The sequence below is a fragment of the Pelmatolapia mariae genome, linkage group LG10_11, assembly GCF_036321145.2.
Source record: "Pelmatolapia mariae isolate MD_Pm_ZW linkage group LG10_11, Pm_UMD_F_2, whole genome shotgun sequence".
Lineage (NCBI taxonomy): Eukaryota > Metazoa > Chordata > Actinopteri > Cichliformes > Cichlidae > Pelmatolapia > Pelmatolapia mariae.
The window spans coordinates 19,819,420-19,846,905 of NC_086236.1; the positions used below are offsets into that span (position 1 = coordinate 19,819,420).

General features: G+C 40.8%; 4 protein-coding genes across 8 annotated transcripts; 2 read left to right on the top strand and 2 right to left on the bottom strand.

The window, feature by feature from the left end:
* The first annotated feature begins 897 nt into the window (after positions 1-897).
* inpp5kb (inositol polyphosphate-5-phosphatase Kb) lies at positions 898-9,639 on the top strand. 3 transcript variants are annotated; one of them, XM_063486998.1, is made up of 14 exons: positions 898-1,111; positions 2,558-2,600; positions 4,884-4,988; positions 5,174-5,282; positions 5,517-5,633; positions 5,946-6,121; positions 6,216-6,327; positions 6,400-6,509; positions 6,603-6,629; positions 7,611-7,824; positions 7,907-8,044; positions 8,146-8,229; positions 8,317-8,421; positions 8,640-9,639. In XM_063486998.1, exons 2-14 carry the CDS (start codon positions 2,566-2,568, stop codon positions 8,706-8,708), a joined length of 1,401 nt encoding a protein of 466 aa, XP_063343068.1. In that variant the 5' UTR covers positions 898-1,111; positions 2,558-2,565; the 3' UTR covers positions 8,709-9,639. The 3 variants fall into 3 exon arrangements, with proteins under 3 accessions (XP_063343068.1, XP_063343066.1, XP_063343067.1); XM_063486996.1 differs by lacking the exons at positions 898-1,111; positions 2,558-2,600 and adding an exon at positions 3,554-4,521; XM_063486997.1 differs by lacking the exons at positions 898-1,111; positions 2,558-2,600; positions 6,603-6,629 and adding an exon at positions 3,559-4,521.
* Positions 9,640-11,441: 1,802 nt separating this feature from the next.
* On the top strand, positions 11,442-17,304 carry nle1 (notchless homolog 1 (Drosophila)). 2 transcript variants are annotated; one of them, XM_063486478.1, is made up of 13 exons: positions 11,442-11,521; positions 12,072-12,214; positions 12,370-12,590; positions 12,767-12,846; positions 12,936-13,012; positions 13,099-13,196; positions 14,006-14,198; positions 14,953-15,088; positions 15,430-15,476; positions 15,561-15,763; positions 15,900-16,059; positions 16,143-16,213; positions 16,337-17,304. In XM_063486478.1, exons 2-13 carry the CDS (start codon positions 12,077-12,079, stop codon positions 16,347-16,349), a joined length of 1,437 nt encoding a protein of 478 aa, XP_063342548.1. In that variant the 5' UTR covers positions 11,442-11,521; positions 12,072-12,076; the 3' UTR covers positions 16,350-17,304. The 2 variants fall into 2 exon arrangements, with proteins under 2 accessions (XP_063342548.1, XP_063342549.1); XM_063486479.1 differs by having other exon boundaries at positions 11,476-11,521; positions 12,075-12,214.
* A 1,091-nt stretch (positions 17,305-18,395) lies between these two features.
* On the bottom strand, positions 18,396-23,084 carry slc25a1a (solute carrier family 25 member 1a). Of its 2 annotated transcripts, XM_063487731.1 has the most exons (10): positions 22,676-23,084; positions 22,160-22,267; positions 21,984-22,083; positions 21,155-21,293; positions 20,990-21,074; positions 20,787-20,891; positions 20,546-20,661; positions 20,392-20,465; positions 20,148-20,271; positions 18,396-18,806 (listed from the first exon to the last, which is right to left on the bottom strand). In XM_063487731.1, the coding sequence occupies exons 1-9, from the start codon at positions 22,905-22,907 to the stop codon at positions 20,157-20,159; spliced, it is 1,074 nt and encodes a 357-aa protein (XP_063343801.1). In that variant the 5' UTR covers positions 22,908-23,084; the 3' UTR covers positions 18,396-18,806; positions 20,148-20,156. The 2 variants fall into 2 exon arrangements, with proteins under 2 accessions (XP_063343801.1, XP_063343800.1); XM_063487730.1 differs by having other exon boundaries at positions 18,396-20,271; positions 22,676-23,082.
* A 751-nt stretch (positions 23,085-23,835) lies between these two features.
* LOC134635328 (F-box only protein 39-like) lies at positions 23,836-26,957 on the bottom strand. Its single transcript, XM_063484722.1, has 6 exons — positions 26,512-26,957; positions 26,219-26,390; positions 25,253-25,561; positions 24,815-25,039; positions 24,072-24,248; positions 23,836-23,978 (listed from the first exon to the last, which is right to left on the bottom strand). Exons 1-6 carry the CDS (start codon positions 26,955-26,957, stop codon positions 23,853-23,855), a joined length of 1,455 nt encoding a protein of 484 aa, XP_063340792.1. The 3' UTR covers positions 23,836-23,852.
* Between the last annotated feature and the right edge of the window lie 529 nt (positions 26,958-27,486).

Genomic DNA, 27,486 nt, shown 5'->3' on the forward strand with positions numbered 1-27,486 from the left:
TATTTAAACATGGGAGACAATGTATGTTTCCTAAATGCAAGGGAAAGATGACAGACAGTCAAAAAATGGTTGAAATATAAGCTAAAAAATGAACATTGACTTGTCTTAGCAAAATAAATCAAAACTGATGTAATCAGCAGTTGTTGAAATCATCAAATGTTAATTAAAGCTACAAAGTAGGTATGACTTTTGAATATTATTCTTTGGTACCCATAAAACACACAGACAGCAGATACCACACACATACAGACACAAACACTGTAGGCAGGGTAGAATTAATCAGGCTTTTTGTGGCAAAGATTACTTTAAATCCTGATTATGAGGTAGAGGATGGGCCGGGGCTGAGAGCTGCTACACATTTTGGTAGATGGTGATGAGACTACACAGTGTATGGGTGTTTGAGAGGGAATATTTGAATTTACTAATGAACCATTGAGGATATTTTAGCTTATCAGTAAAAAGAAAACTGAGCTTACTAGTAGAAATATAAATGAAAAATTTATTTTGGTTCTTGAATCTAAAGATCAGAAAGTATTAATCAAGTTTTAAGTTGTGATTTTGTTTGTTTTAATCTTTGTGTCTGTTCTGTTGAGAACCTCTCTTCTTTCTTCCTACAGGTGGCTTATTTAGGTCATGCACAACCATCCTGCAAGACCACAAAAATAACAGAATGAATCCCCGTAATTAAAGCATTACACAGTCAATAAAATCCTTATACAGTAGCATTTTAATGTGTAATGCAGAGCACCTTTCACATTCCATACTGTTAAGAAAATGAAGGATTGTTTCATACAAAGCAAGCTTTAGTGCAACAAATGCCATGCGTCAATAAACAGACATGTCTATTCATAAACACTTTCTCACTGGGTTGTTAACCAACCTGGGATAATAGCTTGATCCGATGTTACGCTTAAGTCCAGCGTGGGCTGTGTGTGGGAATTTGCACCCAGGAGGGGAGCAGCTGAGAACAAAGTGAGGAAACCAAAAACAGTATCAAACAGTCAAACCAGCCTCACCACAGGAAAACAGATTCCCTTTGGACATCTCTGTCATCTGTGCACACAGGGTCTACTGCTTTTCCGGATACCACAAGACAGACACACAGACAAAGGTAATGGTTTAGTTAGACAGAGGGATGCTTTTGTTCTCATAAGGCAAAACGATCTCAGTAACTTGTTTGATTTACTGTTATTTATTTGTTCTTTCTACTGTTAATTTTTATATATATTTCAGCGTGGGTTTTTTTGTTTTGGGGGGGTTTTTTACAGCACACTAGGAGTTGGCGCAAGTATGAATACCGCACAACAATCTGTTTCTCTTACAATCACTGGTCAATTTAAAATACCAAAGTTAGGACTTCGTTACTTTTTCAAGGAGGGGCTTATAATAAGGGTAAAGAAAACAGAAGTTAGTAACATTGTTATAAAGAACAAAAAACTTGTCAGTGAAAAACAACTAACTTAATTGATGCATATTTAAAACTGAATAATATCGATAACAAAAGCTGACACTAGAATAGAAGAATAAATAAAATAATTTCTGCCTTTTAAATGGTATTTTTTTCTTCTTTGATAAAAATTTGCATAATGTTATAGCCTCGATTATTATATTGTGACAAGTTGTTATTGGGGTTAATATCTACAGTGATATACACGAAATTGACTTCACTAGCTAATTTGGCTGATGTTCTAAACAGTTAGCTAGGTAAGAAATTACATATTTTGCTGTGGGGCTAAATTTAGAGCACAACAAAAATAAAAGAGATACAATGTAAAAACACTGGACTTACATATGTTATGTGGGTAGTCATATTGCCAGTTTAACAGTAGACTAATATCTATATCTATATAAACTACCATCAACTACTTTGCTAAAAGAGTGTTAGCCATAACAAATATGTTAGCTTGCAGCTTGTTGTGCACATTGTTGCCCCCAAGTGGCCTAATGAAATTCAGTTAAATTTAATTTTATTGTGTCCAATCACAGCCATCAGCCTAAGGGTTGGTGGTGAGGAAGAAACCCAGAAAAACAAATAATCTAAGCTATCATAACAAAGCCACAGTTATTAGACAACTTTGGCACAAACAGGACAAGGTGTTGCTGTTACAGTCTAGTCACAAGTCCAGGACATTGTTGTTGTTTTCTTTACTTACTTTAAAACTAGTTCAAAGGCCAGAGCAGCTAACGGCTCCAAATATGCATTGCCCCCAGTATTTATAATTAACTTTAAAAAGTCAAATAATTTCTACAACATTTTTGATAAAGTTTTATTTAAAATATGTCCAAAAATGACTCTCAAGTCTTCCTGTGTTTACATGTGATCTTCAGGGCACTGTCACTTTAACATGGCTGAGGCTAACCATGATTAGACGTGATTAAAAAGCAATTTGAGAAATGACTCCGGGGCATCCCTGTCAGGTTTGGCTTTGTCTGTTTAGTTATTTTTGCCTGGCTCTGGTCTATGCTCCCAGCAAACTGACTGTAGTAAGGATAAAGTGCCTGGCATTTCTATTTGCTTACATTTTGCCCAAGCCTGTGTGTGTATGTGTGCCTACAGGGGAGAAAATGAACATCGGCAGAGGCGGAACAGACAAGTGCAGGTATGAGCAGCGCAATTCTGTCTTTGTCTCCTAATGTAAATGAAAGGATACGAAGTAGGTAGGAACAAAGTCAGAGATGGAAATAAATGTGAGGGAAAGCACAGATCACATGTGGAGATAGTAAAGCAAAAGAAAGTAACCCTCCCACCTTGCATTTCATAATCAGTTTCATAATCTTTATAAGTAACTTGTGGCTGCTGGATCTGAGTATTAATAGATCTGCGAGAAAACTTAAATAGTATTCTATTCATCATTTCTGACCAGTGAGCCCCTTGATTATCTACTTAGCACCTCTGATTGCTAAAGAATTTGCCCTAAGTCTTTGCATGTGACACTGTTACATGAACTGAAAGGGAGGATTGGGACACCAAGGATTATAAATACTTTTCTTTATTCCTGTCCCAATTTCTTCGTATTTTCCACAGGCCACCAAATATTTTAATATTTCTGATTTACAGCCATTAATAAACCATTCAGCTCCATACACTTATTCAATTACACACAACAATCAGCACGTTATTTTTTGGAATTTAATAGCAAATTGAGTTTCACTTTTAGCTTCAGAAAAGTAAAAACTTGTTTGTCCAGAATCATTTATAGTATAGTGTATAGTTCAGGATCATTTTAAGTCCTGGGTAAGGAAATATCCAGCTGTTTCTAATCGAGTTGTTTTGCAAAGGAAAGTATTTTAGTGGCTAATTAGATGTTAAAATTTTAGGAATTAAATAATTATCTCTCTGAACTTATGGTTTTTAAATCTTTAATCCATTTAAGTATTAGGCAAAAAGCGCCAAAGCTGCAGATTGCTTAATGATTGCTTAATATGCTCCCACATCTATTAAGTGTGCTGTAACACTTGTTAATCAGAATGATTTGCGTTTTTGTCCTAAAACTGTGTGTCAGTGCTAAAGCTGCTTGTAACTCCTCTCCGACCTCTATCCAGTTTACAAAGATAACCTTTCGTCTATATAATAAGAGCCCAGATTTACGCCAGAAGAAGCCAAAGCTGATATTTTCTCTCGTCACCAGTGCATGGGTGTAATTGTGGGTCACATGCATTGTTCTATGTGCTCAGCTGATGAAGAATAGCGGTGGTAAACCTCTTAGAAAAGCTGAAGGTTTGCCCAAGTCTTGTAGCAATACTGATGGAGGATCAGCCTCCTCTTGCACTTTCTTTGACTGCACACACTCACAGCAAAACACACGTTCACATGCCTGTCTCCTGCCTGCGATTATACTCCAAATCTGACTCACTCTTGCCTGCTTTCCCGAGTCAACCCTACTGCTTTGTCAGTCGCTGCTCCATCGGAGCCAGATCACACAAGACTCTGCCGGAGAAAGGACTCCACCAGCAACCTTCACCCTCTGCATTTGAGTTGTTCAACTTGGCTATTTTGGAGGACTTTAAAGAAGAACTGCCTGAAGCACATGCAGAGAGAGATTTGACTAACTAGGAATCAGTTCATATTACTCTCAGTCGAGTGGACAAAGGGACCGGTGGCCTCTCACATCAGATGGCTACAACTTTCCCAACCACAGAAGTCTGAGGAGAAGTCAAGCCAAAGGTCTGTCTTCCGTAGGATTTTCCCTCTTTCTTTATGTTTATTTTAAGTAGTTACTTTCAGTACTGCTGTGCACTGAAGAACCTCCTGAACATCACATACACCGGGAAGACCCTTTTTTAAGGCATAACTTCAAAGATGGAACTTTTAACAGACAGTCCACGTGTGCGCTCGGACAGCACGAGCAGCTCGGCATCTCAGGGCTCAAAGTCGAAGACGGTTCTTCGCCAGCGTTTGTCCCAGCTGCTGACCTGCATCGAGGACATGAGCTCTGACGACGAAGCCAGTGAAGAGGTGTCACGCACGCTGGAAGAAGCATTTCAGCTCTGTGGACGCTTCATTCCCACAGATGCATTCAGGTTGACTTTAACACTTTGGGCTTTTAAAAAGCTTGTAAAAGAAAAATCAATTTTAAACTTTGATTTATCATGAAGAAACAGGCATACCATAGCAACTAATATAGTTAATATCAAAATGTGCAGAAATGATCAATAGGCTCTTAAAGTGGTATTTGTGAAAGTAATATCTGTGGTTCTTAGTGGGTTCCACTTAACTTATAAGATTACAAAAGTGTGTATTTTGGAAAAGTAAACGTTATCAAGGTTTTTTTTGTATTTTTATGGTATTAGTGTTGCTCTTTTTGAGGACACATACTGTTGAGCTTGCACAGTGTATAGCTTTGTAGCGTTGTTAATAATATTTGGGAGTTTTTTCTCACAAGGCTCCACATTGTGACCTGGAATGTGGCCACAGCAGAGCCTTCTGAAGATGCCACCTCTTTGCTGCAACTAGATGCCCAACCGCCTACAGATATCTATGTGATTGGGTAAGAAATAACATCTTTGACAGTGGAGTTTTAAATGTTGCTAATAATCTATGGTGTATGTATATATATATATATATATATATATATATATATATACACATATATATTCATAATGAATCACAGCAATGGAATCAAAGACATTAGACTGTCATTACTTGTCTTTTATTTGTATTTCTGTGTGTTAGCCTTCAGGAGGTAAACGCCACCCCAGTGAGGTTCATCACAGACCTGATATCAGAAGACTCCTGGAGCCATGTCTTCATGAACTCACTGGCACCCAGAGGCTTTGTCAAGGTCAGAGAAGACAGAAGAAGAAAAGAGAAAAATATTTGTCTTCATGTGTATCTTTAATCTGCTGTATTTTTCTTTCATCCATAAAAGAGACATAAAATATATTATTACATACATTTTTATACTGTTGCAGCTAAACTATTTGAGATTCAAAGAGGAAAAGAAAAAGAAAAGAAACGCTGCATAATCTATGACTTTTGACTTTAATACAATCTTACTGTCTCCATCTGTGTCTAGGTCACATCAGTGAGGATGCAGGGTTTACTGCTGCTGCTGTTTGCCAAACAGATTCATCTTCCCTACATCAGAAACATCCAGACCACTTACACTCGGACCGGCGTGTTTGGCTACTGGGTAGGAAATTAGAATGGGAGCTCTGGTTATCCCTGAACCTTGTAGACAACCACACTGTGTGCACACCAGGAATCCCATTGGCATCAGATGCTGTAGGGTTTAAACACACCATGAAAGGTCCATTGTGTTTGTTTAGTGGAATGTGCAGCAGCTTTGACAGAAAGAAATCATGAACAAAGAACACTGAAAGCAGTCAGAACACTGGGATAGAAAACTTGTGTCTAATCCATAATCCAGGTTAAAAGAGATACTTTTTTTATAATTAGTCTTCTTCACAGACTGTATTTGTTCTCCTGTGTGTGTCTGTGTTAGGGTAACAAAGGAGGAGTGTCTGTACGCTTTTCCTTCTATGGACAAATGCTTTGCTTCCTCAACTGCCACCTAGCTGCTCACATGAACAACGCTTTGCAGCGTGTCGACGAGTTTGAGTACATACTGGAGACGCAAGACTTTGACATCTATGACACCCCACAAATCCGGGACCACAAGTCAGGACTCCTTCACAGAGGCACACAAACACTATGCATATACGCAACATGGGCTGCTGTGCAAGTAAAATGTGGCTCTGCGGCTCTTTCACAGGGTGGTGTTCTGGTTTGGTGATCTGAACTTCCGCATCGCAGATCACGGTTTGCACTTTCTCCGCTCATCCATCAACAGCGGCCGGCTAAATTTGCTGTGGGGCAAAGACCAGGTATTGTACTAGTGTGAGGACACACACACACACAATAACACACACTTGCTCATTATTTTCATTTTCCTGCAGCTCATCATGATGAAGAAGAAGGAAGCTTTCCTGCAGGAATTTGAGGAGGGACCGTTAAATTTTAAACCCACCTACAAGTTTGACCGTAACTCCGACACCTATGACACCAGGTAACATGCTAAAAAAATCTGTATTACACACACATGATCGGCAAATTTTGTAAGCCTTATTTGTGTCCTCGTTTCCATTTAAATTTTGCACAGCACTCCAAAGACATGGTTGGGTTTAAAGTAAGAATTCTTTTGTATTTTGCATCCCCCACATTCCTTTATCAGCTTTTGCCACCACATCTTTAGTTGTAGCAAAACAAGACACGCTAAATGGAAGCTCAAAGCAGCCATGGCATCTATAAACCTGATTTATAGATGAACAAGGTAGCAGCTCTTTCTCCGACTCATATCCATTCTTGACACAAACAAGGTGTGTGTCTCTCTGAAAAAGAGCACTGAGGCTCTTCCCTAACCATAAACAGACCCAGGCCCCTGCAGCTCTGTGGCACCGCCCTCTTCTTGCTCCTCACGTCTCTCACCTGGGTGCTCCTCTCTGAATGGTTGGGGGCCTGGTTCTGGATGCTAGATCTGCCGAGGTGATTGTCTCAGTCCTGTGTATAGGATAGGCACCTTGAGGGTTACTTAGATATAACCCACATTCACAAAGTGTATGGAGACACTGGCATAAGCAACAAGATTCAGATGGGTTTTGTAAGCATAATAAGAGTGATAAATGGCAGACATGTTCTGCATATTCATTAGACCAGAACTCCCTTCTGCACCCAGCACCCCACTGTTTGCACTCCCCCCACTGTTTGTTCCTGCGTAATCCACATTTTGCTTTTCACAGCAAATTAGTGTGTGCATAAGCTGTAATACCCTGTTAAACGGTACTATCTGCTTAGCAGTACCATTACATGCTACTTAGCATGTAGCCTACATCATTTCTCACATGCATGCTACACTATAGGTATAGCCTTGTACTGCATATGTATGTGTTTGGTTTGCATTCTCTAACAGCACTTATTTTTTCATGCGAATTACTATGTAGATTTGTATGGATAGACATAAATGGAAATGTGTTAAATGGAAAGCAATAGAGAAAGTTGTATAATCAACAGTCATGTTCCTTTTGCTCAGCGTGGAGCACCCATAATTTCGATGTACATATACAATGACAATAAAGGGCTATTTTATTCTGTTCTTCTATTCTATTCTCAGTGGAAAGAAGAGGAAGCCGGCATGGACAGACCGGATCCTCTGGCGGATCAAACCCAAGCCCCTGCCATCAGAGGATGATGATGAGAAGGCATCAACTTCCACAGATGAAGAACAGGATGAGTATCCAGTCCTGGTCACCCAGGATAAATACACCAGTGACATGAGCTATGGAGTCAGCGACCACAAGCCTGTCATTGCAACCTTCAGCCTGGAGGTGAGAGCAGATGCACTGCATAGACCTCTGCTTTTTCAAACGTTCTTTAAAAATATTTTCTTTTCTCTTATCTTTCCCGCAGCTGAGAAAAGTCTTTGACACACCACTGGTGCGCGTGTCTCCTGTGGGCATATGGAGCGCAGACCAGGATGCACTTTTGACCTACTCTGTTCTGGAGGACTTTATGTCTTCTACGTGGGACTGGATCGGCCTGTACAAGGTACTAGGACTCATGTAAAGACAACAAAAATCAATAAATAAATAATTTAAACCTTGTATATTATAATTGTGTGGATTTGGACTGACTTTGTTGCCCTTCAGGTGGGATTTAAGACTGCGTCTGACTATGAAACCTTTGTTTGGGTTCGAGAAAATGAACTCCCAGAGATAAATGAAGTCATACAGGTAAAGTGGAAGTGCAGTGTTTATGTCATATTAACAAACTCTTTATGAATGCATTATTCATTAACATGCACTCATGTGTTGTTGCAGATTTCTGTGGACAAAGGTCAGATTCCTCTGTTAGGTGGACAGTACGTTTTGGGGTACTACAGCACAAACATGCAAAGCATCACTGGCCTCAGTGATAGCTTCCAGGTAACTGCTTCACTATCATATCTGTAGTTTTATAGTTAGATATTTTTTTAAACTCTTAAACATACAATTTAATGCATCCACGAAAGACTATTTAACTGTAGAATTTTTGTTAATACAGGTGTACCTATTTAAGAGATTACTGAGTGCATGCTCTGTGTTTGGAGAAGGAAGCAAGCATGGCAGTGTGCTTTATTTTGCACTCGCTTTGGTTCTTACAGATCCTGGAGTCTAAGCGTGCTGTCATGGAAGGCCTGGTTCCCGAGGATATCAATGGAGTCAACAAATAAGAACAGATTCTCTGCAGTGCCGCGTCTTATTCCTCTCCGCTGCAAAGTCACACAGATCTGAATCAGGCTATAAAATTGCCCCAAGGTTAACTCCTTAATCTACTGGATGAGCGGACTCTGTCATTCATGTTGGCCCCCACAATTTGTCATCATGTTAACTCCAGTTTGTTATTTCCTACTTTGCCTTTAAGGTTCAGGCTCACTCTTGCTGAAACAAGATCTCTAATAAAAAAAAACTTTAATGAGTAGCCTCAGTCTATCCACAGACCCTGTTAGAGCAGATATACGGAGAACACATGTCAAACTGCACAGCAGCTTGAAAACAGAAACTGCATTTGAGTTTTGTTTCAAAGTTGTTTGTTTTGGCAGCCCATAGTAGCCAGTGCAGATTAATACAAAAGGTGCAAAACATCATTGTGTAGAAGTGTGTGCTCTTTTGTTTTATATGTGCTGTCTCAGTGAAGAAAGATGCACCCTGCAACTGAAATTTCTTGCAATGGGTTGTCTGCAGAAACTGTTGAATATGAGAATCTTAGAGAGGAACATGACACAGAAAAATATCATCCAACGGTCAGCTGGTTGATCCAATGAACAGTGCAGCAACCTGTAGGATGTGTGCAAATGAACAAGTGGCAGGGAGGCGCTGGGAAAATGTATGTGTGATCGCAGTGGCTTATCTTTAAAATGTGAATGCAGGTTGTCTGTTTTCCTCTTGATGAAAATGTGTTATATCTCCCACACTGCATACATGAATCATATCAGCACACTAAAAATATACTGCAAGACAAACTAAATATTTTTTGTGAATTTGTTTATTTAAAAAGATCCAGTATGTTTTCAGGATTTGGATGTGTGACTAATCAGTGAAAAAAGATGAGCAGTGGGTCACTTTAATTATCAATAATTAAAGGCCTGGAGGCTTGTAATCTGAGAGTGATCATATTATTTTGCACTAACTCATATGCAAAGTCAAATTTGCTTTAACCAACAAAGCAATAGTAATAAGCACAACAGTGATTATGGTGATATTGTCCTGAGTGTACTCCAAAGAAAACATGGAACTGTCTACTCTCTGCATTGATAGATAACATATAAAACTGTAGGATACCCATTTATTGCCATCTGAGTGTCATTAAAGATTTTATATATACATCATAGGTAGTAAAATTGGATAAGCTATTTCTCTTAGTATCTAATAAGCCAATCACAAAGCAGCAACTCAGTGCATTTAGGCATATGGAAATAATCAAGATAGCCTTTTGAATTTCAAACTGATCATCAGAATGGAGAGGAAAGGTGATTTAAGTGACTTCGAATGTGGCATGATTGTTGGTGCAAGACTTGCTGATAGTCTGTCCAAAAATATTTATCTAGTGCAATTTTCCCACAAAACCTTCTCTAGGGTTTACAGAAAATGGTCCAGACAAGAGAAAATATCCAGTGAGCAGCAATTGTTTGTGTGAAAATGTCTTGTTGATGGCAGATGTCAGAGGAGAATGACCAGAAACTAGTAATTTAAAAAAAAAAACAAACAAACAAAAAAAAAACCCTAGTTAAAACCAATGTATACAGAAGAGCATCTCTGAACACACGTCAAATCTTGAAACAGACAGGCTACAGCAGCAGAAGACCACACTGGAAAACTAAAGCTGCAGTTTGCACAGCCTGACCAAAATTGGAAAGTCAGACTGGTTTCTTGAACTTGATGATGAGTTCAGTGTACTCAAAAGGCCTCCACAGCCACCAGATCTCAATCCAGCAATACAACTTTGGATACAGAAGATTCACATCATAAATCTAATTATTATTATTATTATTATTAATAATAATAATAATAATAATAATAATAATAATAATAACACTGTGCCTCACCAGCTGAATTATACTGATACACTTTTCCAACTATAAGTTGCACTAATTCACATAGTTTGGTACTGAAAAACTGAAACACCCATATCTCTCTTAAGTTATTACAGTGCAAGCTCACTTTAACTACTAGGATCACCTTGCTTTAGTGGTTCTGCAATTCGACTGCCATGGTAAACCAGCATTACTTAGGAGGCCAGTGAGTGGACGGATAGTCTTATTCAGGTCAGATTTTGGGAGGTACCCATCTTGCCTTGCAAAACTGAAAAGAGGTCATTCATCAAACTGTGCAGCTAGTTTTAAAAGCATGAGCCTACTCGAAAAGTGCACAACAAATGGAAATCTGTTGAGGACATCCTGCACTTACAGTCAGCTGCCCTAGTGTGTGGTGAGTTCATTGATCCACTTCTGCACCTGGAGATAATGTCTCTCCTGTTTGTCTCCTGCTTTGCATTTGCAGTTTAACACACAGATGCTTTTCTACTGTCTCAAATCCTGGCTACATTTCTCCGAGTCTACACTACGTGTACAGTTGTAATTATGCATAAGGTGTGGGAGTGCAAGCATATTCTTTCATTTATTTATTTAAACTGAATAAATATGGATATTTTTCTATCCATTTTTTATATATCTAAATAAATATGGAATAAAATATGGAATAAAAAGTTTGAGAAAATTTGAGTCAATGCCCCCCTGTGAAAGTTAGCTTCCTGTCCAGTCCATAAGATAGGACATTTAAGAAAGCTCGATCTTACAGAGACGTTATGAAAGTAAAGATGTCTGGACTCCGTCTATGGAAAAGGAAGGAGCACGGCTGCTTCCCATAATTCATTGCGTGAACCCGTTAACTGACGTGATCTTCGACGACTTCTTTACATATCTTTCATTTAAAGGCTCTGTGGTGGTACACACGTGGGAATCTTTATCTCGTCGCTACCGCTCTAAAGGTAAGGATTTAGCACAGTTATTTTACACTGTAATGTGGTATAAACCCGGACGCAGTTGTGCAAACAAGTTACAGTTATCTTACTGGCCTGGGCTCGGCTATGAAAAGATATAGATTGTTAAACTGTTGGCTAACGGCAAGCTAGCTCGGTTAGCTTGACAGACTGAAGTCAGCTAGCAAAACAGTAAACCAAAGTAAATATTCAAGTAGGACAATTCAGTTGAAGTTTTCGTAATAACTTTTTAAAATGGCTCTGCAACATGCTGCCTGTTGCTTCTTTTGTTTAAATTAACTTGAATGAACTGATGTTAGACATTGTCTCGTTGACTTTAGCTAGCTGAAAAACTGCTTTGTAGTTAAACTACGTTTAGGGGTATGCACAGCAATATCAGTGTATGTTAGTAATGCAGCACCACTAAGACTTCCAAATTTGAAACATTGTTTGCCCGTTGTCTATCTGCATTTAGTATTTCTTCGGAAATTTTTATTAATATTTTTGTAGAAATGTTAAACATTTTTAAAATATGGTCTTTTTACATGTGGACCTGAAGCAGACATGTCGAGTGAGGACGTGGAGCGGCTTTTGATACAGTTTCAGGACGAGAATGGGGAGATCCTGGGTTCACCTTTCGATGTGCCTTTAGACATTACCCAAGACAAACTACAGCTCGTCTGCAATGCATTGCTTCAGAAGGTAATTATACAACATAAGTATACAGTGTTTTGTGTTAATGTATAGCCCAGATTGAAGTAATCAAATATGATGGTCATGATACCAATTTTGAATTGAATATCTGTAAACATGTTTTTTCTTTTCTTTTCTTTTTTTTTTGCTGTCATCCACTCTAGGAGGAGCCAGTCCCGCTGGCATTCTTTGTGCAAGGGGAGATGGAGGTGGTGTCCAGCCTGGGAACATGCGTTAAGGCTCTTGGGGTTGAAACCGAACAAGTTCTGCCTGTGGTGTACCAGCCTCAAGCTCTGTTCAGGGTTCGGGCTGTGACACGCTGCACCAGCACACTGCAGGGACACACTGAGGCCGTCATCTCAGTTGCTTTCAGCCCCACTGGCAAGTGGGTATCTTTGACACAAAGTGAACAGATGTCATCTTTTCTCTGCCAGTTTGTCATGATCTCTTGTTCCTTTTGGGTCGGAGTTGTGTAACAGTATATGAAAATGGAATTATGTTGTGACATCACACCTCTAATTAGATTTTAAACATTGATCCATTTGTCTGTTTTTGTTTCAGATATCTGGCCAGTGGTTCAGGCGACACCACAGTGCGCTTCTGGGACTTGACAACCGAGACGCCCCACCACACATCCAGGGGTATAAAATAACATCTACAAGGCAGCATGATCTGATAATCATTGAACTTCAAGTGACTGATTGCTTTAATACACCATTGTTCATTTTAGGACACACACACTGGGTATTGAGCATCACCTGGTCACCTGATGGAAAGAAGCTGGCTTCAGGATGCAAGAACAGTCAGGTGTGCTTCAAAAACAAACACACGTGATCCATAATTAGGTTTCAAAGATACATTCATTAAACCTTTATATTTTTCTCTTTCTCTAGATATGTCTCTGGGATCCAGTGACGGGTGTGCAGATAGGGAGGACTTTGACAGGACACACCAAATGGATCACTTGGCTCTGCTGGGAACCTCTTCATCTGTGAGCACTTGATCGATTTTTCGCTTCCCTGAATTTCTCTGTTATTTGACTGCAGACCTCTCATTCAGACCCATTTTATATACGAAACTTAAAAAAAATGTACAGTACTTTTGCTCCTTTCTAAAAATTGAGTTTTTTAGGAAAAAAAAAGTCTTTAGCTCTTCACATGGATCTGCATGCAGATAAATCCTGTGATTTGTGAACTACAGCTGGACTACAAATAAAAGCAAAATGACTTGAGCTACCAAAAATCTCTTCCCTTGCCTGATAATCTGTAATACAGAGTTTATAGAGATGGCAGTTAGTTGCATAGCAATTACAAAAACACTCCACTGAAGTATTGTACTGTGAAATGAAACTGTAACACATGAATTCTGTTTCATAAGAAGCCAAACTTAATTTAAAAGCATTTTGTAATTTACAGTTATACAAAAGATATTGTAGATCAGCCTTGGACTCTTAAGTTATTCAGGAAGAGGCACATCCTTTGAGTCAGGCAGCCAGTATATGTTCAGATATATCTAAACTACTTATTCAACAGCAGGATGGAGAACGTGTCTGTTTTTTTTGGCTGCTGGAAAAACAATACTGTGTTGGAAATGTGCTGTAATTGTCAGAGTAGTTTTGGCAAACAAATAAATCACAAGGTTTCAGAAATGCCTTAGAGTTACAGACACAAGAAGATAGTTTCCCTTAAATGTGAACTCACTACATTACAACTGTGCAGGTATTGATTATAATTTGATTATCATGCTAGACTAACTTAAACTTTGTGGTCTTATAGTTGTTTTTATTCTTATCCCTTTCAGTAATCCAGAGTGTCGGTACTTGGCCAGCAGCTCTAAGGACGGCTCAATACGTATCTGGGACACAGTGTTGGGACGATGTGAGAAGATCCTGACTGGGCACACTCAATCAGTGACATGCGTGAAATGGGGAGGAGATGGACTTCTGTACACTTCGTCCCAGGACAGGACTGTCAAAGTGTGGAGAGCAAAAGATGTAAGTGTGTGTGTGTGTTTGAAATATATGCTATTAAAGGGTTATAAGAGCGATATGGTATGTTTCTTTTTTATTAATATGTTAAACAATATTGGTGTGTATTCTTGTGCATGAAACATAAGTAATCCAGTCCACCGTTTCTATTTATTTATTGTTTTTATTTTGTTTTTGTTTATTTTGTTCCTTGTGCATAAAGAATGTAGGCTAATAATGCTAATATAGACAAATGTTATGGCATCAGCAAGGCATTTTCACCCAGAGAGCTGCTGCTGCCAGCTGTGTGGGGAAAATCCCAGCAGATCTGCAGTTGCTGAAACACTTAGATCAGCTCATTTGGCGCCAACGACCACCTTCAAAGTCACCTTTCTTCCCCCTTATGATGTTTGTTTTTAACTTCAGCACGTCGTCCTGGCCATGACTTCACATCTAAATGCCTAAACCCATTGAGTTGCTGCTGTGAAGTTGATGAGATATTTGTGGTAACAAGCAGTTGAGCATGTGTACCTAACAAAATGGCTGGTTATTATATTTCAAGTATATACATACTGTTAACATAAAAAAATTATTGCGCTTAGAGAGCCCTTGTGTAGGTCAGTTGAAAAGTTTTATGACTAGACTTATTAACAGTATGTTCATGTGTGGCTGAGACACTAAAATATTAATGGCCACAGAGAGAATGAGTTGAATAAGAGGAAAGAGAAATCCGTGAAGAGTGTTTGGATGAAACGTGTTTATTTTCATCTCTTTGATGCAGGGTGTCCAATGCAGGACTCTGCAGGGCCACGCCCACTGGGTCAACACCCTGGCTCTCAGCACTGACTATGTCCTGCGTACAGGAGCTTTTGAACCCGCAAATGCCACTGTCAACCCTCAGGATCTCACTGGATCATGTAAGACCCAAAACACTTGCATGTTCTTTAACATTCTGATTTTTAGTAATTGATCATTGCCATGTATGGTGAGTTTTTTTGTTTGTTTTGTTTTGGGGGTTTTTTAGCATTTACTTTTTAATAGGTTTGACTCCAGAAAACAAAGTCTCACATATGCACCACACAGTCTGACATTTTGTCATTTAAACAGGTTTTTTTTATTAGCAAAAAATGTGTGATATTAGAGTGTTTTGGCAGCACAGATACAGCTAGCATGGCTGCTGTGTGTTCGGTCACCTTTCTGCTCTCATAAAGTTAAAGGGGGTTGTTTTCATATAACAAGTTTTTCTTCTTCTCCCCAGTGGAAGAGCTGAAGGAGAAAGCCTTAGAGAGATATAATAAAGTCAGGGTAGGTACCCTTTGTTGAGATTTGTAAAAAGTCACATTTCCTTCCTCCCTGTTTTAGCACCCTGACCTTTATCTTCTGCTGCAGGGCTCAGCTCCAGAGCGCTTGGTTTCCGGCTCAGATGATTTCACCTTGTTCTTGTGGAATCCTGCACAAGACAAAAAGCCTTTGGCCAGGATGACGGGCCACAGCGCTCTGGTCAATGAAGTGCTCTTCTCCCCAGACACCAGGCTTCTTGCCTCTGCCTCCTTCGATAAGTCTGTTAAAATCTGGGACGGACGCACTGGAAAGTAAGAGAATCACCATCACAAGGAATAATAAATTAATTTGCAAGTAATACAACTTTTGTCCAGGCGATGGTGCTGTACAGCCAAAGATGTACATCTTAGAAATTATGACTCTACCTGCTTGTCCTTTTGCCCACAGGTACTTAATGTCCCTGCGTGGCCATGTGGCATCAGTGTATCAAATAGCATGGTCAGCAGACAGCAGGCTGCTGGTCAGCGGCAGCAGCGACAGCACGCTTAAAGTGTGGGATATTAAGAGTGGGAAGCTCAACATGGACCTGCCAGGTCATGCTGATGAGGTGGGGGAAGGAAATTTGATATAAATGCTTCCTTCTAAATGCTGATTACTGTTCCTGAATTACCTTAAGACTTATCTGTACAGGTTTACGCTGTGGACTGGAGTCCTGATGGGCAGAGAGTGGCCAGTGGCGGAAAAGACAAGTGTCTCAGAATGTGAGTATGATTCCAGGAAACCTGTCCATCCCTCCATCTGTTTATCAGAGTTTCAGCATTTCCGCACACCTAAAACATCTACCTTGCATTGTTTTTGTTTGTTTTTTTTCTTTCTTTCTTTAGATGGAGAAGATAACTACAGTTCTCTTCTATTTCTGGACTTTGACAAAGGATTGGCACATCATTTCCTTCCAGACAGCTGACAGCTGGAACAAGGGCAGCTAGACTTTATCTAATTACCCATTTGACTTCATAAGTATCTGTCACTAGTGGGAGTGTCAGAGAATGCAAATGCAGTCACAATACAAATGCCCATGTGGGAATATTAACAGTGCAAGAGCTTAAAAGCATTCAGATGAACCAGAATTTAAATTCATCTGCCTCTTAAATTTATTGCAAGTAGATTGTAATGTGTGGTATACCTTCTCCTATTATCGTCTCATCTTGGTATACAATTCAATTTTAAATCAGGCGCTCTGACATGGCTTCAGAAACTTGCTCGGTTGCCATGCACATGTGGTTAAAAGCCAAACAAGGTTGTGCATCTATTGAAACAGATCCTAACACATGTTTATGGTTTCCTATTTTGGAGCAAGGAACTGCATATTTTCAGGACCACGTTCGCTACTTTGTCACCTTAGGCCTCACTAAATAAACTGTGAGTATCGGGTGGGGGCAGTGAAGCCTTCCTCTGTGATGTAAATGCAGATGGTGCTCGCCGTGCTCCTTCAGCCTTTAATCTCCTGTCAGCAAAGCTGCAATCTGCTGATTTTTCTGCCTCTGTGGTGAAGCCAAGTGTCACCAACTCTGAACTGTTTGAGTCACAGCCCGCACTGGAAATGCCAGGTTGACCATTTTTGTTACAGGAATGTAAATATAAATTAGTATATTTATATTAGTTTCCTGATCCCACTCAAGAATCAGCTTAAAGTGTTCATTCACTTTAAGTGGTCGTTTATTATAAAAGCACTGGTGGAAACCAGCATGTGAAATATATTCATTATTTACCTAAATGGTAAGTCTGTTAGTTATGAACTCCACCGCCAATCATCGGATTTGTTTATAAAATCAAGATTTCCAAAAATATGTAATGGCAGTTCTTACTGTATAAATAAATATTTTTAACTCTAATCAATGAAAGCAGCAGTTGTGTGCCTTCAACAGAACCTTGTGTCAGGTTTTAAAGCCACTTCAAACTGTCCTCTGATGTAATTAGGCTGTTGGTTGTTTGCTGGAACTTGAACTTATTCAAACTACTGTGCTAGTGACTCACTGTTTACATCATGACTGCTGATAAAAATATAAACAGTTGGATATTGTCTGGATTCAGCAGTGAAGGATGTTAACCTGGTTAACAAGCATTTTGCTGCTTGGATTCTTTCACCTGAACTTTAACACGTGCCAACTCCACATCTGAAAATCATTTTTGTGTGGCACATTGAAGCAGTGATTCTTTTTGGCATTTAAGAAATAAGTTTATTCTCAAGTGAGGCCAAATTTAAGGAAGGTGTTTTTTGTTGGTCCTGAAATCTGTGAATAAATGTTTGAGGATGAGTTCAAAAGGAAACTAAATCCAACTGACTCAGCAGCAGATTTTCCAGAATTTTCTTGGCAATCACTGAGCAGAGGTTTATACTGAGCTGGTGGATAACATCCTGAAAGCTTATCAGCTAATGAGTGCCAGTTTACTGAAGGGGCACTTTTTACATTCTCGACTTTTTCCACCAAATCTCTGATCAGCACGGGGAAAGATTTCATCAAGATATAACAGTGATGGAAGCTGATATCAGGGAAATTTTAATCCTGAGCATGATGGGTAACTGCTGTTGGTTCTTGCAAAGTGAGATTGATGTGAAGTACAAACGGAAAAGCAAGTGCCTCAAACATGTTTTAGCACTCTGACCTCATATTATTTTGAGCTAAATTGGCAGGAATCTGCTTAAACACGACTCTGGTATCATCTAGTGGTTTGTTTTCAAAACAAATGGATCAAAGCATCTTTAGTGGGAAATTGAAACCCAGGAATTGTGCTGATATTTTGAACTGTGGAAACATCACAAATTGGACAAGCTTTCTGTAATTATTTAAAATAAGTAGATGAAGCTCTGGTCTGAAGTTCTCAGTAGCAAATATTTCTTTTTTTGGTAGACCAGAGTAATCAAACTCACTCACTCAGGCATAATAATCACAAGTTTATTAGTAATATCTGGTTATATGCATCATACATGAGCATTGATGGTTTTCAACAAAAACACCAAACCTTTAATGTGCCCAGCAGGGATCAACAATGACTGCCAAATCTCAAATGCTGTTTCCCCTACGAATGAAAAGCAGTAAACCTTAAACACAAAGTCCAAACAGTTTTTTTAAAAAGTGCATTAATAAGTGAAAACGGTGGTAGAGACCTAAACAAACAATATTTTGCTGCTCTTGGTTTAAAGACTTTCTGCTATTGAGGACGTTATGCTAGAGATCCTGCTGAAGCAGTTTGGCAAAGAGGACAGAAAGGCTTCTGTGGTGCCACCAGGTCAATCAAATCTGAGCCTCCCCCATTGATTGAGCTTCTGACATGGTACTGTGGAAGTTTCAGGCGCTGTAGATGTGATATGGAAAAAAAAAAAATCTGTTTACTACATGTTGCAGATTAAAAATTATAAATTGCGCCAATATTTTGAAAACTTGTAGTACTGAAGTAAATTAGAGGAGCTAATTAGCAATTTTAGCAATCTTTAGCTTTTGAGATGCTTGACCTTCAGTTAAAGAATCTTAAAATTGCTTAATGTCCAATTAGTCCTTTTGATGAGTGAATCCATAAGCAGAACAGCTGAAGATTATTAAAGTAATATGGCTTATTTTCAGCTTGGCACAACCTTTCTTCCCCCCATGCTTCACGCCTGCATTTGCTTGAAAATGGTTCAGACTGAGGGTCAGAATAAAGCAATACGGATCAAATATTCCCAAATGAAGCCTTCATGTGCTGCTGTAGAGAATTCAAAGCTTTAAGAATCTTACCAGATTAGCAACCAAAAGCTCACCAAATCCCCGTGTAAAGACTGCGCTACATACAGATTTGTTTCCTACATCACTAGATTAATCATCACTTCTGACAGGTTGAGACTCTGAAATGATCCGCTGGACAGGCACAGGCTCCAGACCACTTTGTGTAGCCTTGAGCAGCCTGCGAGCCACTGTCAGTGTGTTAGACTGATGCCACATTAACATACATGCAGCAATACTTTGTACACAGCAGCGGCTGTAAAATGTTCATCTCAGAGTTCATCATAGAGACACAGAAAAGATATCCTGTGAATGTTACAGTGTGATGATGCCACAAGCACAGCAGGGTAAGCAACGGCAACACTATGATGTGTTGAAGCACTACACAGATGTGTTAAAGCATCGCCCTCTCTGTCGTTCTCTGCTCAGTATAGTAAGTACTCAGTGAGTCAAAAGACACATTAATGGTTTCGTTACAAAGTGTTCACTCTACAACATGTAAGGTAACAACAGTCATCAAAAGCTAAAACAGTGGTCATGTGTTTTCTTCCCTTTTGTTCCCCTTCAAAATTTGGACCTTTGAGTCAAAACGTTTCCATTTGTTATATAATGTTTGTGATGATGAGATTTACAAAACCGAGCTTACAAGTTAGGTCAGATGCACCAAACACGTCCTCCCCTCATCTCCCTCGTCTCGCCCTTCAAAATCAAATCATCTCCTGTTAGTCTGACATTGAACTATTTAGTGCAACTAACGACTCTGCTTTTCCTTTTCAGTCACTTTGTTTAGAGGCTTTTAATTTATTTAGAATGTGTAACAGTGTGGAGACTGGCCGAGACGACATGTCATCTGCTCGTGGCAATCAAATTGATCAAGAACGAGATTAGAGGTGTTCAGTTGTGCGTAGCATGAGGCACTGGTCTGTGCTCCCCCCACCTCTCCCGTCTACTGGGTCTTCCACACGTTGTTAAGCAGTTTGACCACCTCCTCATAGATGACGAAGACTATGGCCACATCCAAGCACACGCGGCCAAGCCTGGGAACTGTCCCTTTATAAAACCTGCAGGAGGACGACAACAAGGCGAGATGAGGTTAGATGGCTTGTCTGCAGAAGTAAGATTTAAAAAAACAACAAAAAAAACTAAGACCAAGCTAGAAAAGGAGGATATCAGTTACTGACGCTTGCGGTCCTTCTTGTTTCAAGATCTGGAAGGCACAGTCCATTGTGTTTTTGTAGCGGTGAGCCTCCAAACCCTACAAACCAGTAAAACAATGGTTTTCAAAAAGATAACCAGACGACAGCAAGAAAATCATTAGAACGTATGCTTCCCTACCTGCATCCTGGTCTTAACGACATCCAGAGGTGTATTTCCAAAAACGCTAGCCGCTCCCGCTGTTGCTCCAAACATGGCTGTGACAATTGGGTGCATTTCTTTCCTGGAATCATCCCCTTAGAGGTCAAATCCAAACATGCATTAATGTCCAAACCATAGGGAGGGAAACCCATCAGTCAACTGTGACTGCTCTAACAGGCAGCACGCTTCCATAATATTGGAGCAAAGCACACTTTCTCACCTTTGTACCAATTGCGAAGTGCGTTCATGACATAAAATCGGATGGCCTGATTCGTTCCTTGTTTAAGCACGGTTGCTGTTAGGCCTTGATACGTCCCCCTCACGCCTGAACGGGTTAAAACAGTTTGACTCATTGTGAAACGCAAGCACAAGTGCACATCTGTAGTTACAACCACTCGGCTGCTTTAGATTTCCTTCTCTTACCTTGCTCTCTGATAATTTCGCTGACTCCGTGAAAGAAGCCTCTGTAGCGAGGCCGGAGGGAGCACTGGTCGTGGATCAGCTTCACCTGCAAGATTTCATAAGACCAGTTTACTCACTGATAACACGACAGACCCAAAAGTGTGACTACACGCTCCTCCAACGAACCTTGAGCGTCTCCATGGGGCAGACCACTATTATCGCCTCTGTTATTCCGGCCCCCAAACCACACAAGAGGCTCCGTGTGTTGTCTAGCCGCCCTGTCGCATCTCGCATTGGATTGCTGAGCATTTCAAACATGCCAAACCTGTAAGAAAGATTGGTTGATTGACCGGGTCACCACCAGAGCAATACTGGCAAAAGTTATCAAAACAAATAAAGCAGGTGGTTTGAAATGCAGTTTATCTATTCAGTTCAATTCCGTTTCATTTATACAGTGCCAAATCACAACAACAGCTGCCTCAAGGCACTTCATTTTGTAAGGTAAAGACCCTACAGTTACAGAGAAAAGCCCAACTATCAGGTGATCCCTGTGAGCAACCACTTTGGTGACAGTGGAAAGGAAAAACTTTCTTTTAACAGGAATAAACATTCAGCAGAACCAGGATTAGAGAGAGGCAGTCATCTGCTGCTACTGGTTGGGGGTGAGGGGGGAGACGAGACAAAAACGTTATCTAGAGTGAGTGTACGCTGCTGCTTTTTCTTTACGGTCTTTTTTAATGTTTAAAAGCCCAAACAGTTTGAAAAACATAGATGCTGGTTAGCTAAGTACTAAGAAATGCTGTCTCACTGATTCAACATCAGTCAACTGCTTCATCAGTTTCAAGTTTGCAACCCCGCTCATCTGTGATTCTGCAAAACAAAAGGATGCAAGAGGCCCAAGTGCTTCCCTATCACAGCCACGCTTCTTTTTTTCCTTTTGAATTGTTTCAGTGGGGTTTTTTTCTCACATAATATCTTTATATTAAACTACTCTATATGATGCATGCGTCTTCACCTGACTGCAGACTTGGGTATTGAGCCATACAGCAGGGAGCTGAGACCTCTATACAACCCCCTGAGCCCATGGTCTTGCACAGTCAGCTTCACGCAGTCACCTGCAAGTACACAGCATGCCCACGAGTGAGTAGACCAGCACAAGACCACCTTCACATGTATGTCCCAGTGACCTACCAATCCCTCTGTATCGCGGCGGGTTTACTCTTGCATCTAGCTGCAGCTGGGTCTTGACATACTCTGTAGGGAAGGTGATACAGATCTCGATTCCTCCTGCGATGCCACCTGAATGAGGAGACAAGGGGAGAGGGAGAATCGCTGCTGTTGGTGTTTGTTGACTCACTGTGCACAACTCTTCTTGAATGTTCTTAGGGCAGCAAAGGGGGGGAGAGACCTTGCCAGCATTTTCTACTTCCGCATAAAAGAAAAAAACAAAAAGATGAGATGATCTGCAGCACAATCCCTTCAGCATCCCTTACATCATTTTTAGATTACCTCAGAGTTGCATTAAAGACTAACACTAACGTGCAGCTACATCATGCAGTAGCATCACTGCAGCTTTGACCCAGTTCTGCATGGTCAGCCTTAATGGGCGACAGATTGAGATTAGTCTGCGCTGGTTGTGTGGCAAGCACTAAGCGGCTATGAGAGAAGGGGTGGGGATCTGCCGGCTGAATAGGTCGTAAAATCAACCTGCGAGGATGGCCTTTCCGGGATGTGTTATTTTCCTCCCTCCGATCGCGGCAGCCGCAAGGTTCCTCCTCGCCGCGTACGACCGCTGGTGTGCCGGCACAGAGCCCAGCCCCGCCGCCGGACGCTGGGATGGAGGCTGCCGATCCGGAGCCGAGCTCTGGCATCCTCTCCTCACACCGCAGCTCTCGCAAGGCCCCTCACACACCGAAAACGGCTTGAGCAGCGAGGACATTTTTCTTTCTCGATTTTACGACGGTCCCACTCAGACAATATCAGACAACAACAACAGCAGCAGCATGGGAAAGGCGTAGCAATGTGGCGGCAGGCAGAGCATCAATATTCAAACAGCGGTCAGGTGATTGGACAGACCATCGGCTGATCCGCCGCGCTGCCTAATGTCATTATTTGGCCACGTGATCTACAGGGGGCGGGGGATTTTTGGCGACCAATGAGGTGCAGGATGCTGTTTGCCTGATGTGCAGAGATAAATTTATATCATCTGACTATAAGCCTTTACTGAATAAATTATTGAATATAATATAAGAATCTGAAAGAAGGATGAATTAACATTACTGTACAGATAAATACAGATATGGTGCTTGGTGTTTCAAGTAACCAAATTAAAATACCTCAGCATTTAGATAAATGTTACATTAGCCCACATCCTTTTTTTATGTACGAGCTCTATACGTAATAATAATGAGGTGAGGTGTCGTGGCACAGATAATGATAAGGACAGAAAAAAATTAAACGAATATGACTGAAAGCCCACAATACACTTGACTTCACGTGCAGTTAGGTGTGAGCTGTGTAAGCAAGAGTTTGGTATGTTGCTGTTGCCTCTTAACTCCTGTTCCCTTAAATAGAGCTCTCCCACACACACATATGCATGCATGCACACACGTGCACACTCTGCTTCCCTCATCACCCTTCGCTGAGAAACTAGGTCAGTGTTTCCATGCACACCCCCCACTGCCACTCACACCACCCCTGAGAAAAACAGGCAAGAGACAGAGAGAGGGAATGAGAGACAGCTAGTGGGCGGGCAATCCACATAAAAATGGCCAGTTATTACTCTTTTGGTTTGATTATTTGCAACAAAGATGCTTTTTATGCTTCACTCATTTATTTGTTTTTTTGTTTGTCCTTTGCTGGTCGACAAATCCCCGTGAAAGTGTTATTCAAACGGGTAAATTATGGCAGAAAAACACAGATCAGGAGGAAGATGAAGGTAGGAAGACAGCATTTCCTCCAGTGCTTCTTCCTCCTCTCCAGCACCTTCATTAAAGCTGCAGATTCTTACCTGCAAAACAAAATGTTTAAAAGCATTATTGTGAGTGTGTGTGTATCTTTATTGTGTGTGCAGAGTCAGGTTGACATTGCTGATTCGTCTTACGTGGATCTCCTTGAGGGAGCTCCTTTGAGTTAAACTCATGTCTAGCAGCCTCGCAACAGTTCGGATTTCCAAGAATGCGCAGATGCTCAGCTTCACCAGACACTGACACACTTTAACCAGCTCCAACAGCTCCTCATCCAAAGATTCACCGAAGTCGTTTAAGTCCAGGTTTAGATGCTGCAGGATAATGATTTTGATTCAGTAACTAGGTTCATGTTAAGCCAGTTCTCCATCAGGCAACTGCTGTTCTTTAAACATAGTGTGTTACTAAAGACTGTCTCAGCCAATGTCTTGTAAAGTTTGTGGGACGAGGCCACATGCCCTTCAGTTCCCTCTTCTTGAAGCATCATTTACACAGTACTCATGTGTTGTATCACATTAAATGATTTTGCAGAGAAAGGCACCAGCCAGCCAGTGGATTTGAACCTTCTTGGGGAATGTTTAAAAATCTAGTAACAATCCCATCAATACTCCACAATAAATGCCATAAACAATGACCAATAGGCAATGTTATTCCTGGTTGCAGATGTAATGACATTGCTTGTGACTATCCAAGCTTGTGGACATAAGTTGAGAGAACGTCTGTTAATTTCAACTTCAGAGGCTCTGCAGATCAAATTCAAATGAGCTGATGTAATATATATAGCATACAGTAATGTGCTGATTGTAATGAGCAGGCATTCATTTTAACATATCATATCTACACTCTGAACTCTGTAATGCTGCCTGCTCAGCACCCTGACCTGAAGGGTGTGTCTGTACTGAGGCAGTATGTCGCTGAGGAGAGGCTTGGGACTCCACTCTTCGTTGGGCGAGTAGAAAGCAGACATGCAGTATTCACTCAGGGGAATCTCGGGCAGCAGCATCCTTGCGAGCCGATCATTGTTAACAACTTGGTTCACTGACATCTTGACTTTGAGGTCTGGGCAGCTTGATGCCAAAGTTGCCCATGAGCTGCCACAAACCAACTTGACAGACAAAAAGAAGCGGAGATGGAAATTAGACCTGTGGGGGTATCTTAAACCCTGTCTTCCTACCCAGGATCTATACATCTGCCATTACATTGTGTCCAACCACAGAAGCAGTGAATCCAGTTTTTGCTGGGGATAACAGCTACATCATTCACACATCCCCACACAATAATAAAATAAGGCCACTTGAAAGGTTTGTTTCATGCTTACCTGTTGATGTGGTTCTTTAAGACAGCAGTGCAGTAAAAATGTTTGCAGGGTGTTGCCATCTCTGCTGGACTTTTGCCTCCCTCCTCCGTGACTTTGCTGGAGGGCCATTAGCAGCTCATCTGACAAACAGGAGTAACTCAGCCTCAGATCGGTGAGACACTGCAACTGGCTCAGGTTGTCGGGCACGCTGGAGTTGAGGTAGACGTTCACCGAACCAGAAAAGAATGCTTCCAAATCCAAAGAGGAAATATAGCACCGGGGGTAGAAGCGCGTCTCATAATGTAACAAGGCAGAAAGCAGCTCCACACCCTAGAAGTTAAAGGTTCAGAAACCATATAAAGATCAAGAAGACCACAATCAGTATAATAATCAATCTAGCCTAGAAAGCAAACATTGCCCAGTGAGAGGTCTTAAACTTTAAACTATCAGAAATCCATTTAGGAAGTAATAAGGAGTGTTACAGCTCCACTGGGCTTGATACTTAGGAGTTTGTGATTGATGTGAACCCAAAAGTCAACATTTCTAGCTTGTGGTTGTCTGGCAGGAGAGGCTTTAAACACAGAAACTCTGCCCTAAATTTCTGCTTACTGCAGCTTTATATGGAGACCTGCAAACTGGTGACTAAAATTTTGGCATTTATTATAAAACGTTAAGGTAAGAATCAAGCATCACAAAGAAGATATTTGATTTGAATTAGAATATTAAACTACTTTGCTTCAATTCAGTTCAGTAATATAGTCTTATGTTGCTGAATTTGAACATCTTTTAGTAACTTTTCACCAAAATCTAAGTTACTATTCAATATGAAGACTGATTAATTGACACACACAATACTTCGGCTCCAGTTCTCAGCTGATGAGATCTGTTCTGTGTTTTAAATAACTCTAGCACTGTAGTGAAGAATTGGAAGTTGGGTGGTGACATATAGCTGCTGAAACATTATCTTAGGATGTGTGCTGTAGTCACCTGATGGATGCAGTTTCGCATCCCGCTCAGACAAATGGAGTTGAGTTTTGAGCTGCCTCTCTGGAGGAATGAAATCAGGCAGCCCACCATTGAGGCTCTGAGGCTTGAAGTCCAAGCGCTTCTGTCCAACTCCAGGTTCATGACAGCTAGCGAGCGCAGTGGGGCCTTCACCCTGTGGAGGTCGCAATGATAATAAGGTTGCAGTGTGAGTTTTTACTTATATTGCACAAGGTAACAGAGTGGGGCCCTAATTTGTGTAAAACCACGAGTTGGTTCAGACAGGCCTCTTTTACCTGATGAGCTCAGAAAACAGTTGAGTGATCGCTCCCTTCAGTCTCAGGGCTGCCTGGGTTTTCCTTGGAGGACACACAGTCACCTCCAACCTCTCCAGGTAGGCGCCCAAATGGCTCACATAGGCAATGGCAGAGGAGTAATCTGGCTTCCTGAATTTGGAAATCCGACCACTGAAGTGAAAATGGCGGTGGCGCCAGAGAGAAGGTGAGCGCATGACGTTGTGCCACTGATGACAAACAAGGGCTGCAGTTTTGCGATCCCGGTCTGGCAGAAAACTGAATACACGCTCCAAGGACAGATGAGGAAGTGACAGCCACATGATTTTCCTGTCTAAGATGCAGTCACAGCTGTCATCACTGAAATATTCTCCTGTCTCTGGATCACTGTATTCCTGATCAATGCCATAATTCTCTTCTTCCCCAATGCTCTCCTCTAGGTTTTCCATGTTTTAATATTTGGATTCCAAGATTTCTGCAGCTTGTACTCTCACAGTGGACTTCAGTGAAAGTAGATGTGTGGGACACAGGCTAATCCCACTGTAGTTTAAAGAAAACATTGAAAAATGTTACATCAATATGTAAGGAATGACATGGAGACTACCTACAGCCACAAGGAGTCCAACAGCCAATAAGATTCTAGAAGAATCTGGCACAGAATATTGTGACATCACAAGGAACCAGCTCAGTTCTCTGTTCAAGACATTCCATTCACTCCCTTTAAAACAGGCTGCTTTTATGAAGGGTTTATAAATTGTAACTAATCACGTTATAATAAATAGTAATTGACTCATTTTCATTTTAACATTAGTATATGACCTCTTTTCACTCCCCACACTTATATACCACTGCAGCATGCCATTAAACTTTATATCCTCTCTTTCTGAGTATGTTTTCTCTCCTCACCCACCAACCAGTCAGATGGCTGCCCCTCCTTCAGTCTGGCTCTGCTGGAGTTTTTGCTTGATTGTTGGGGTT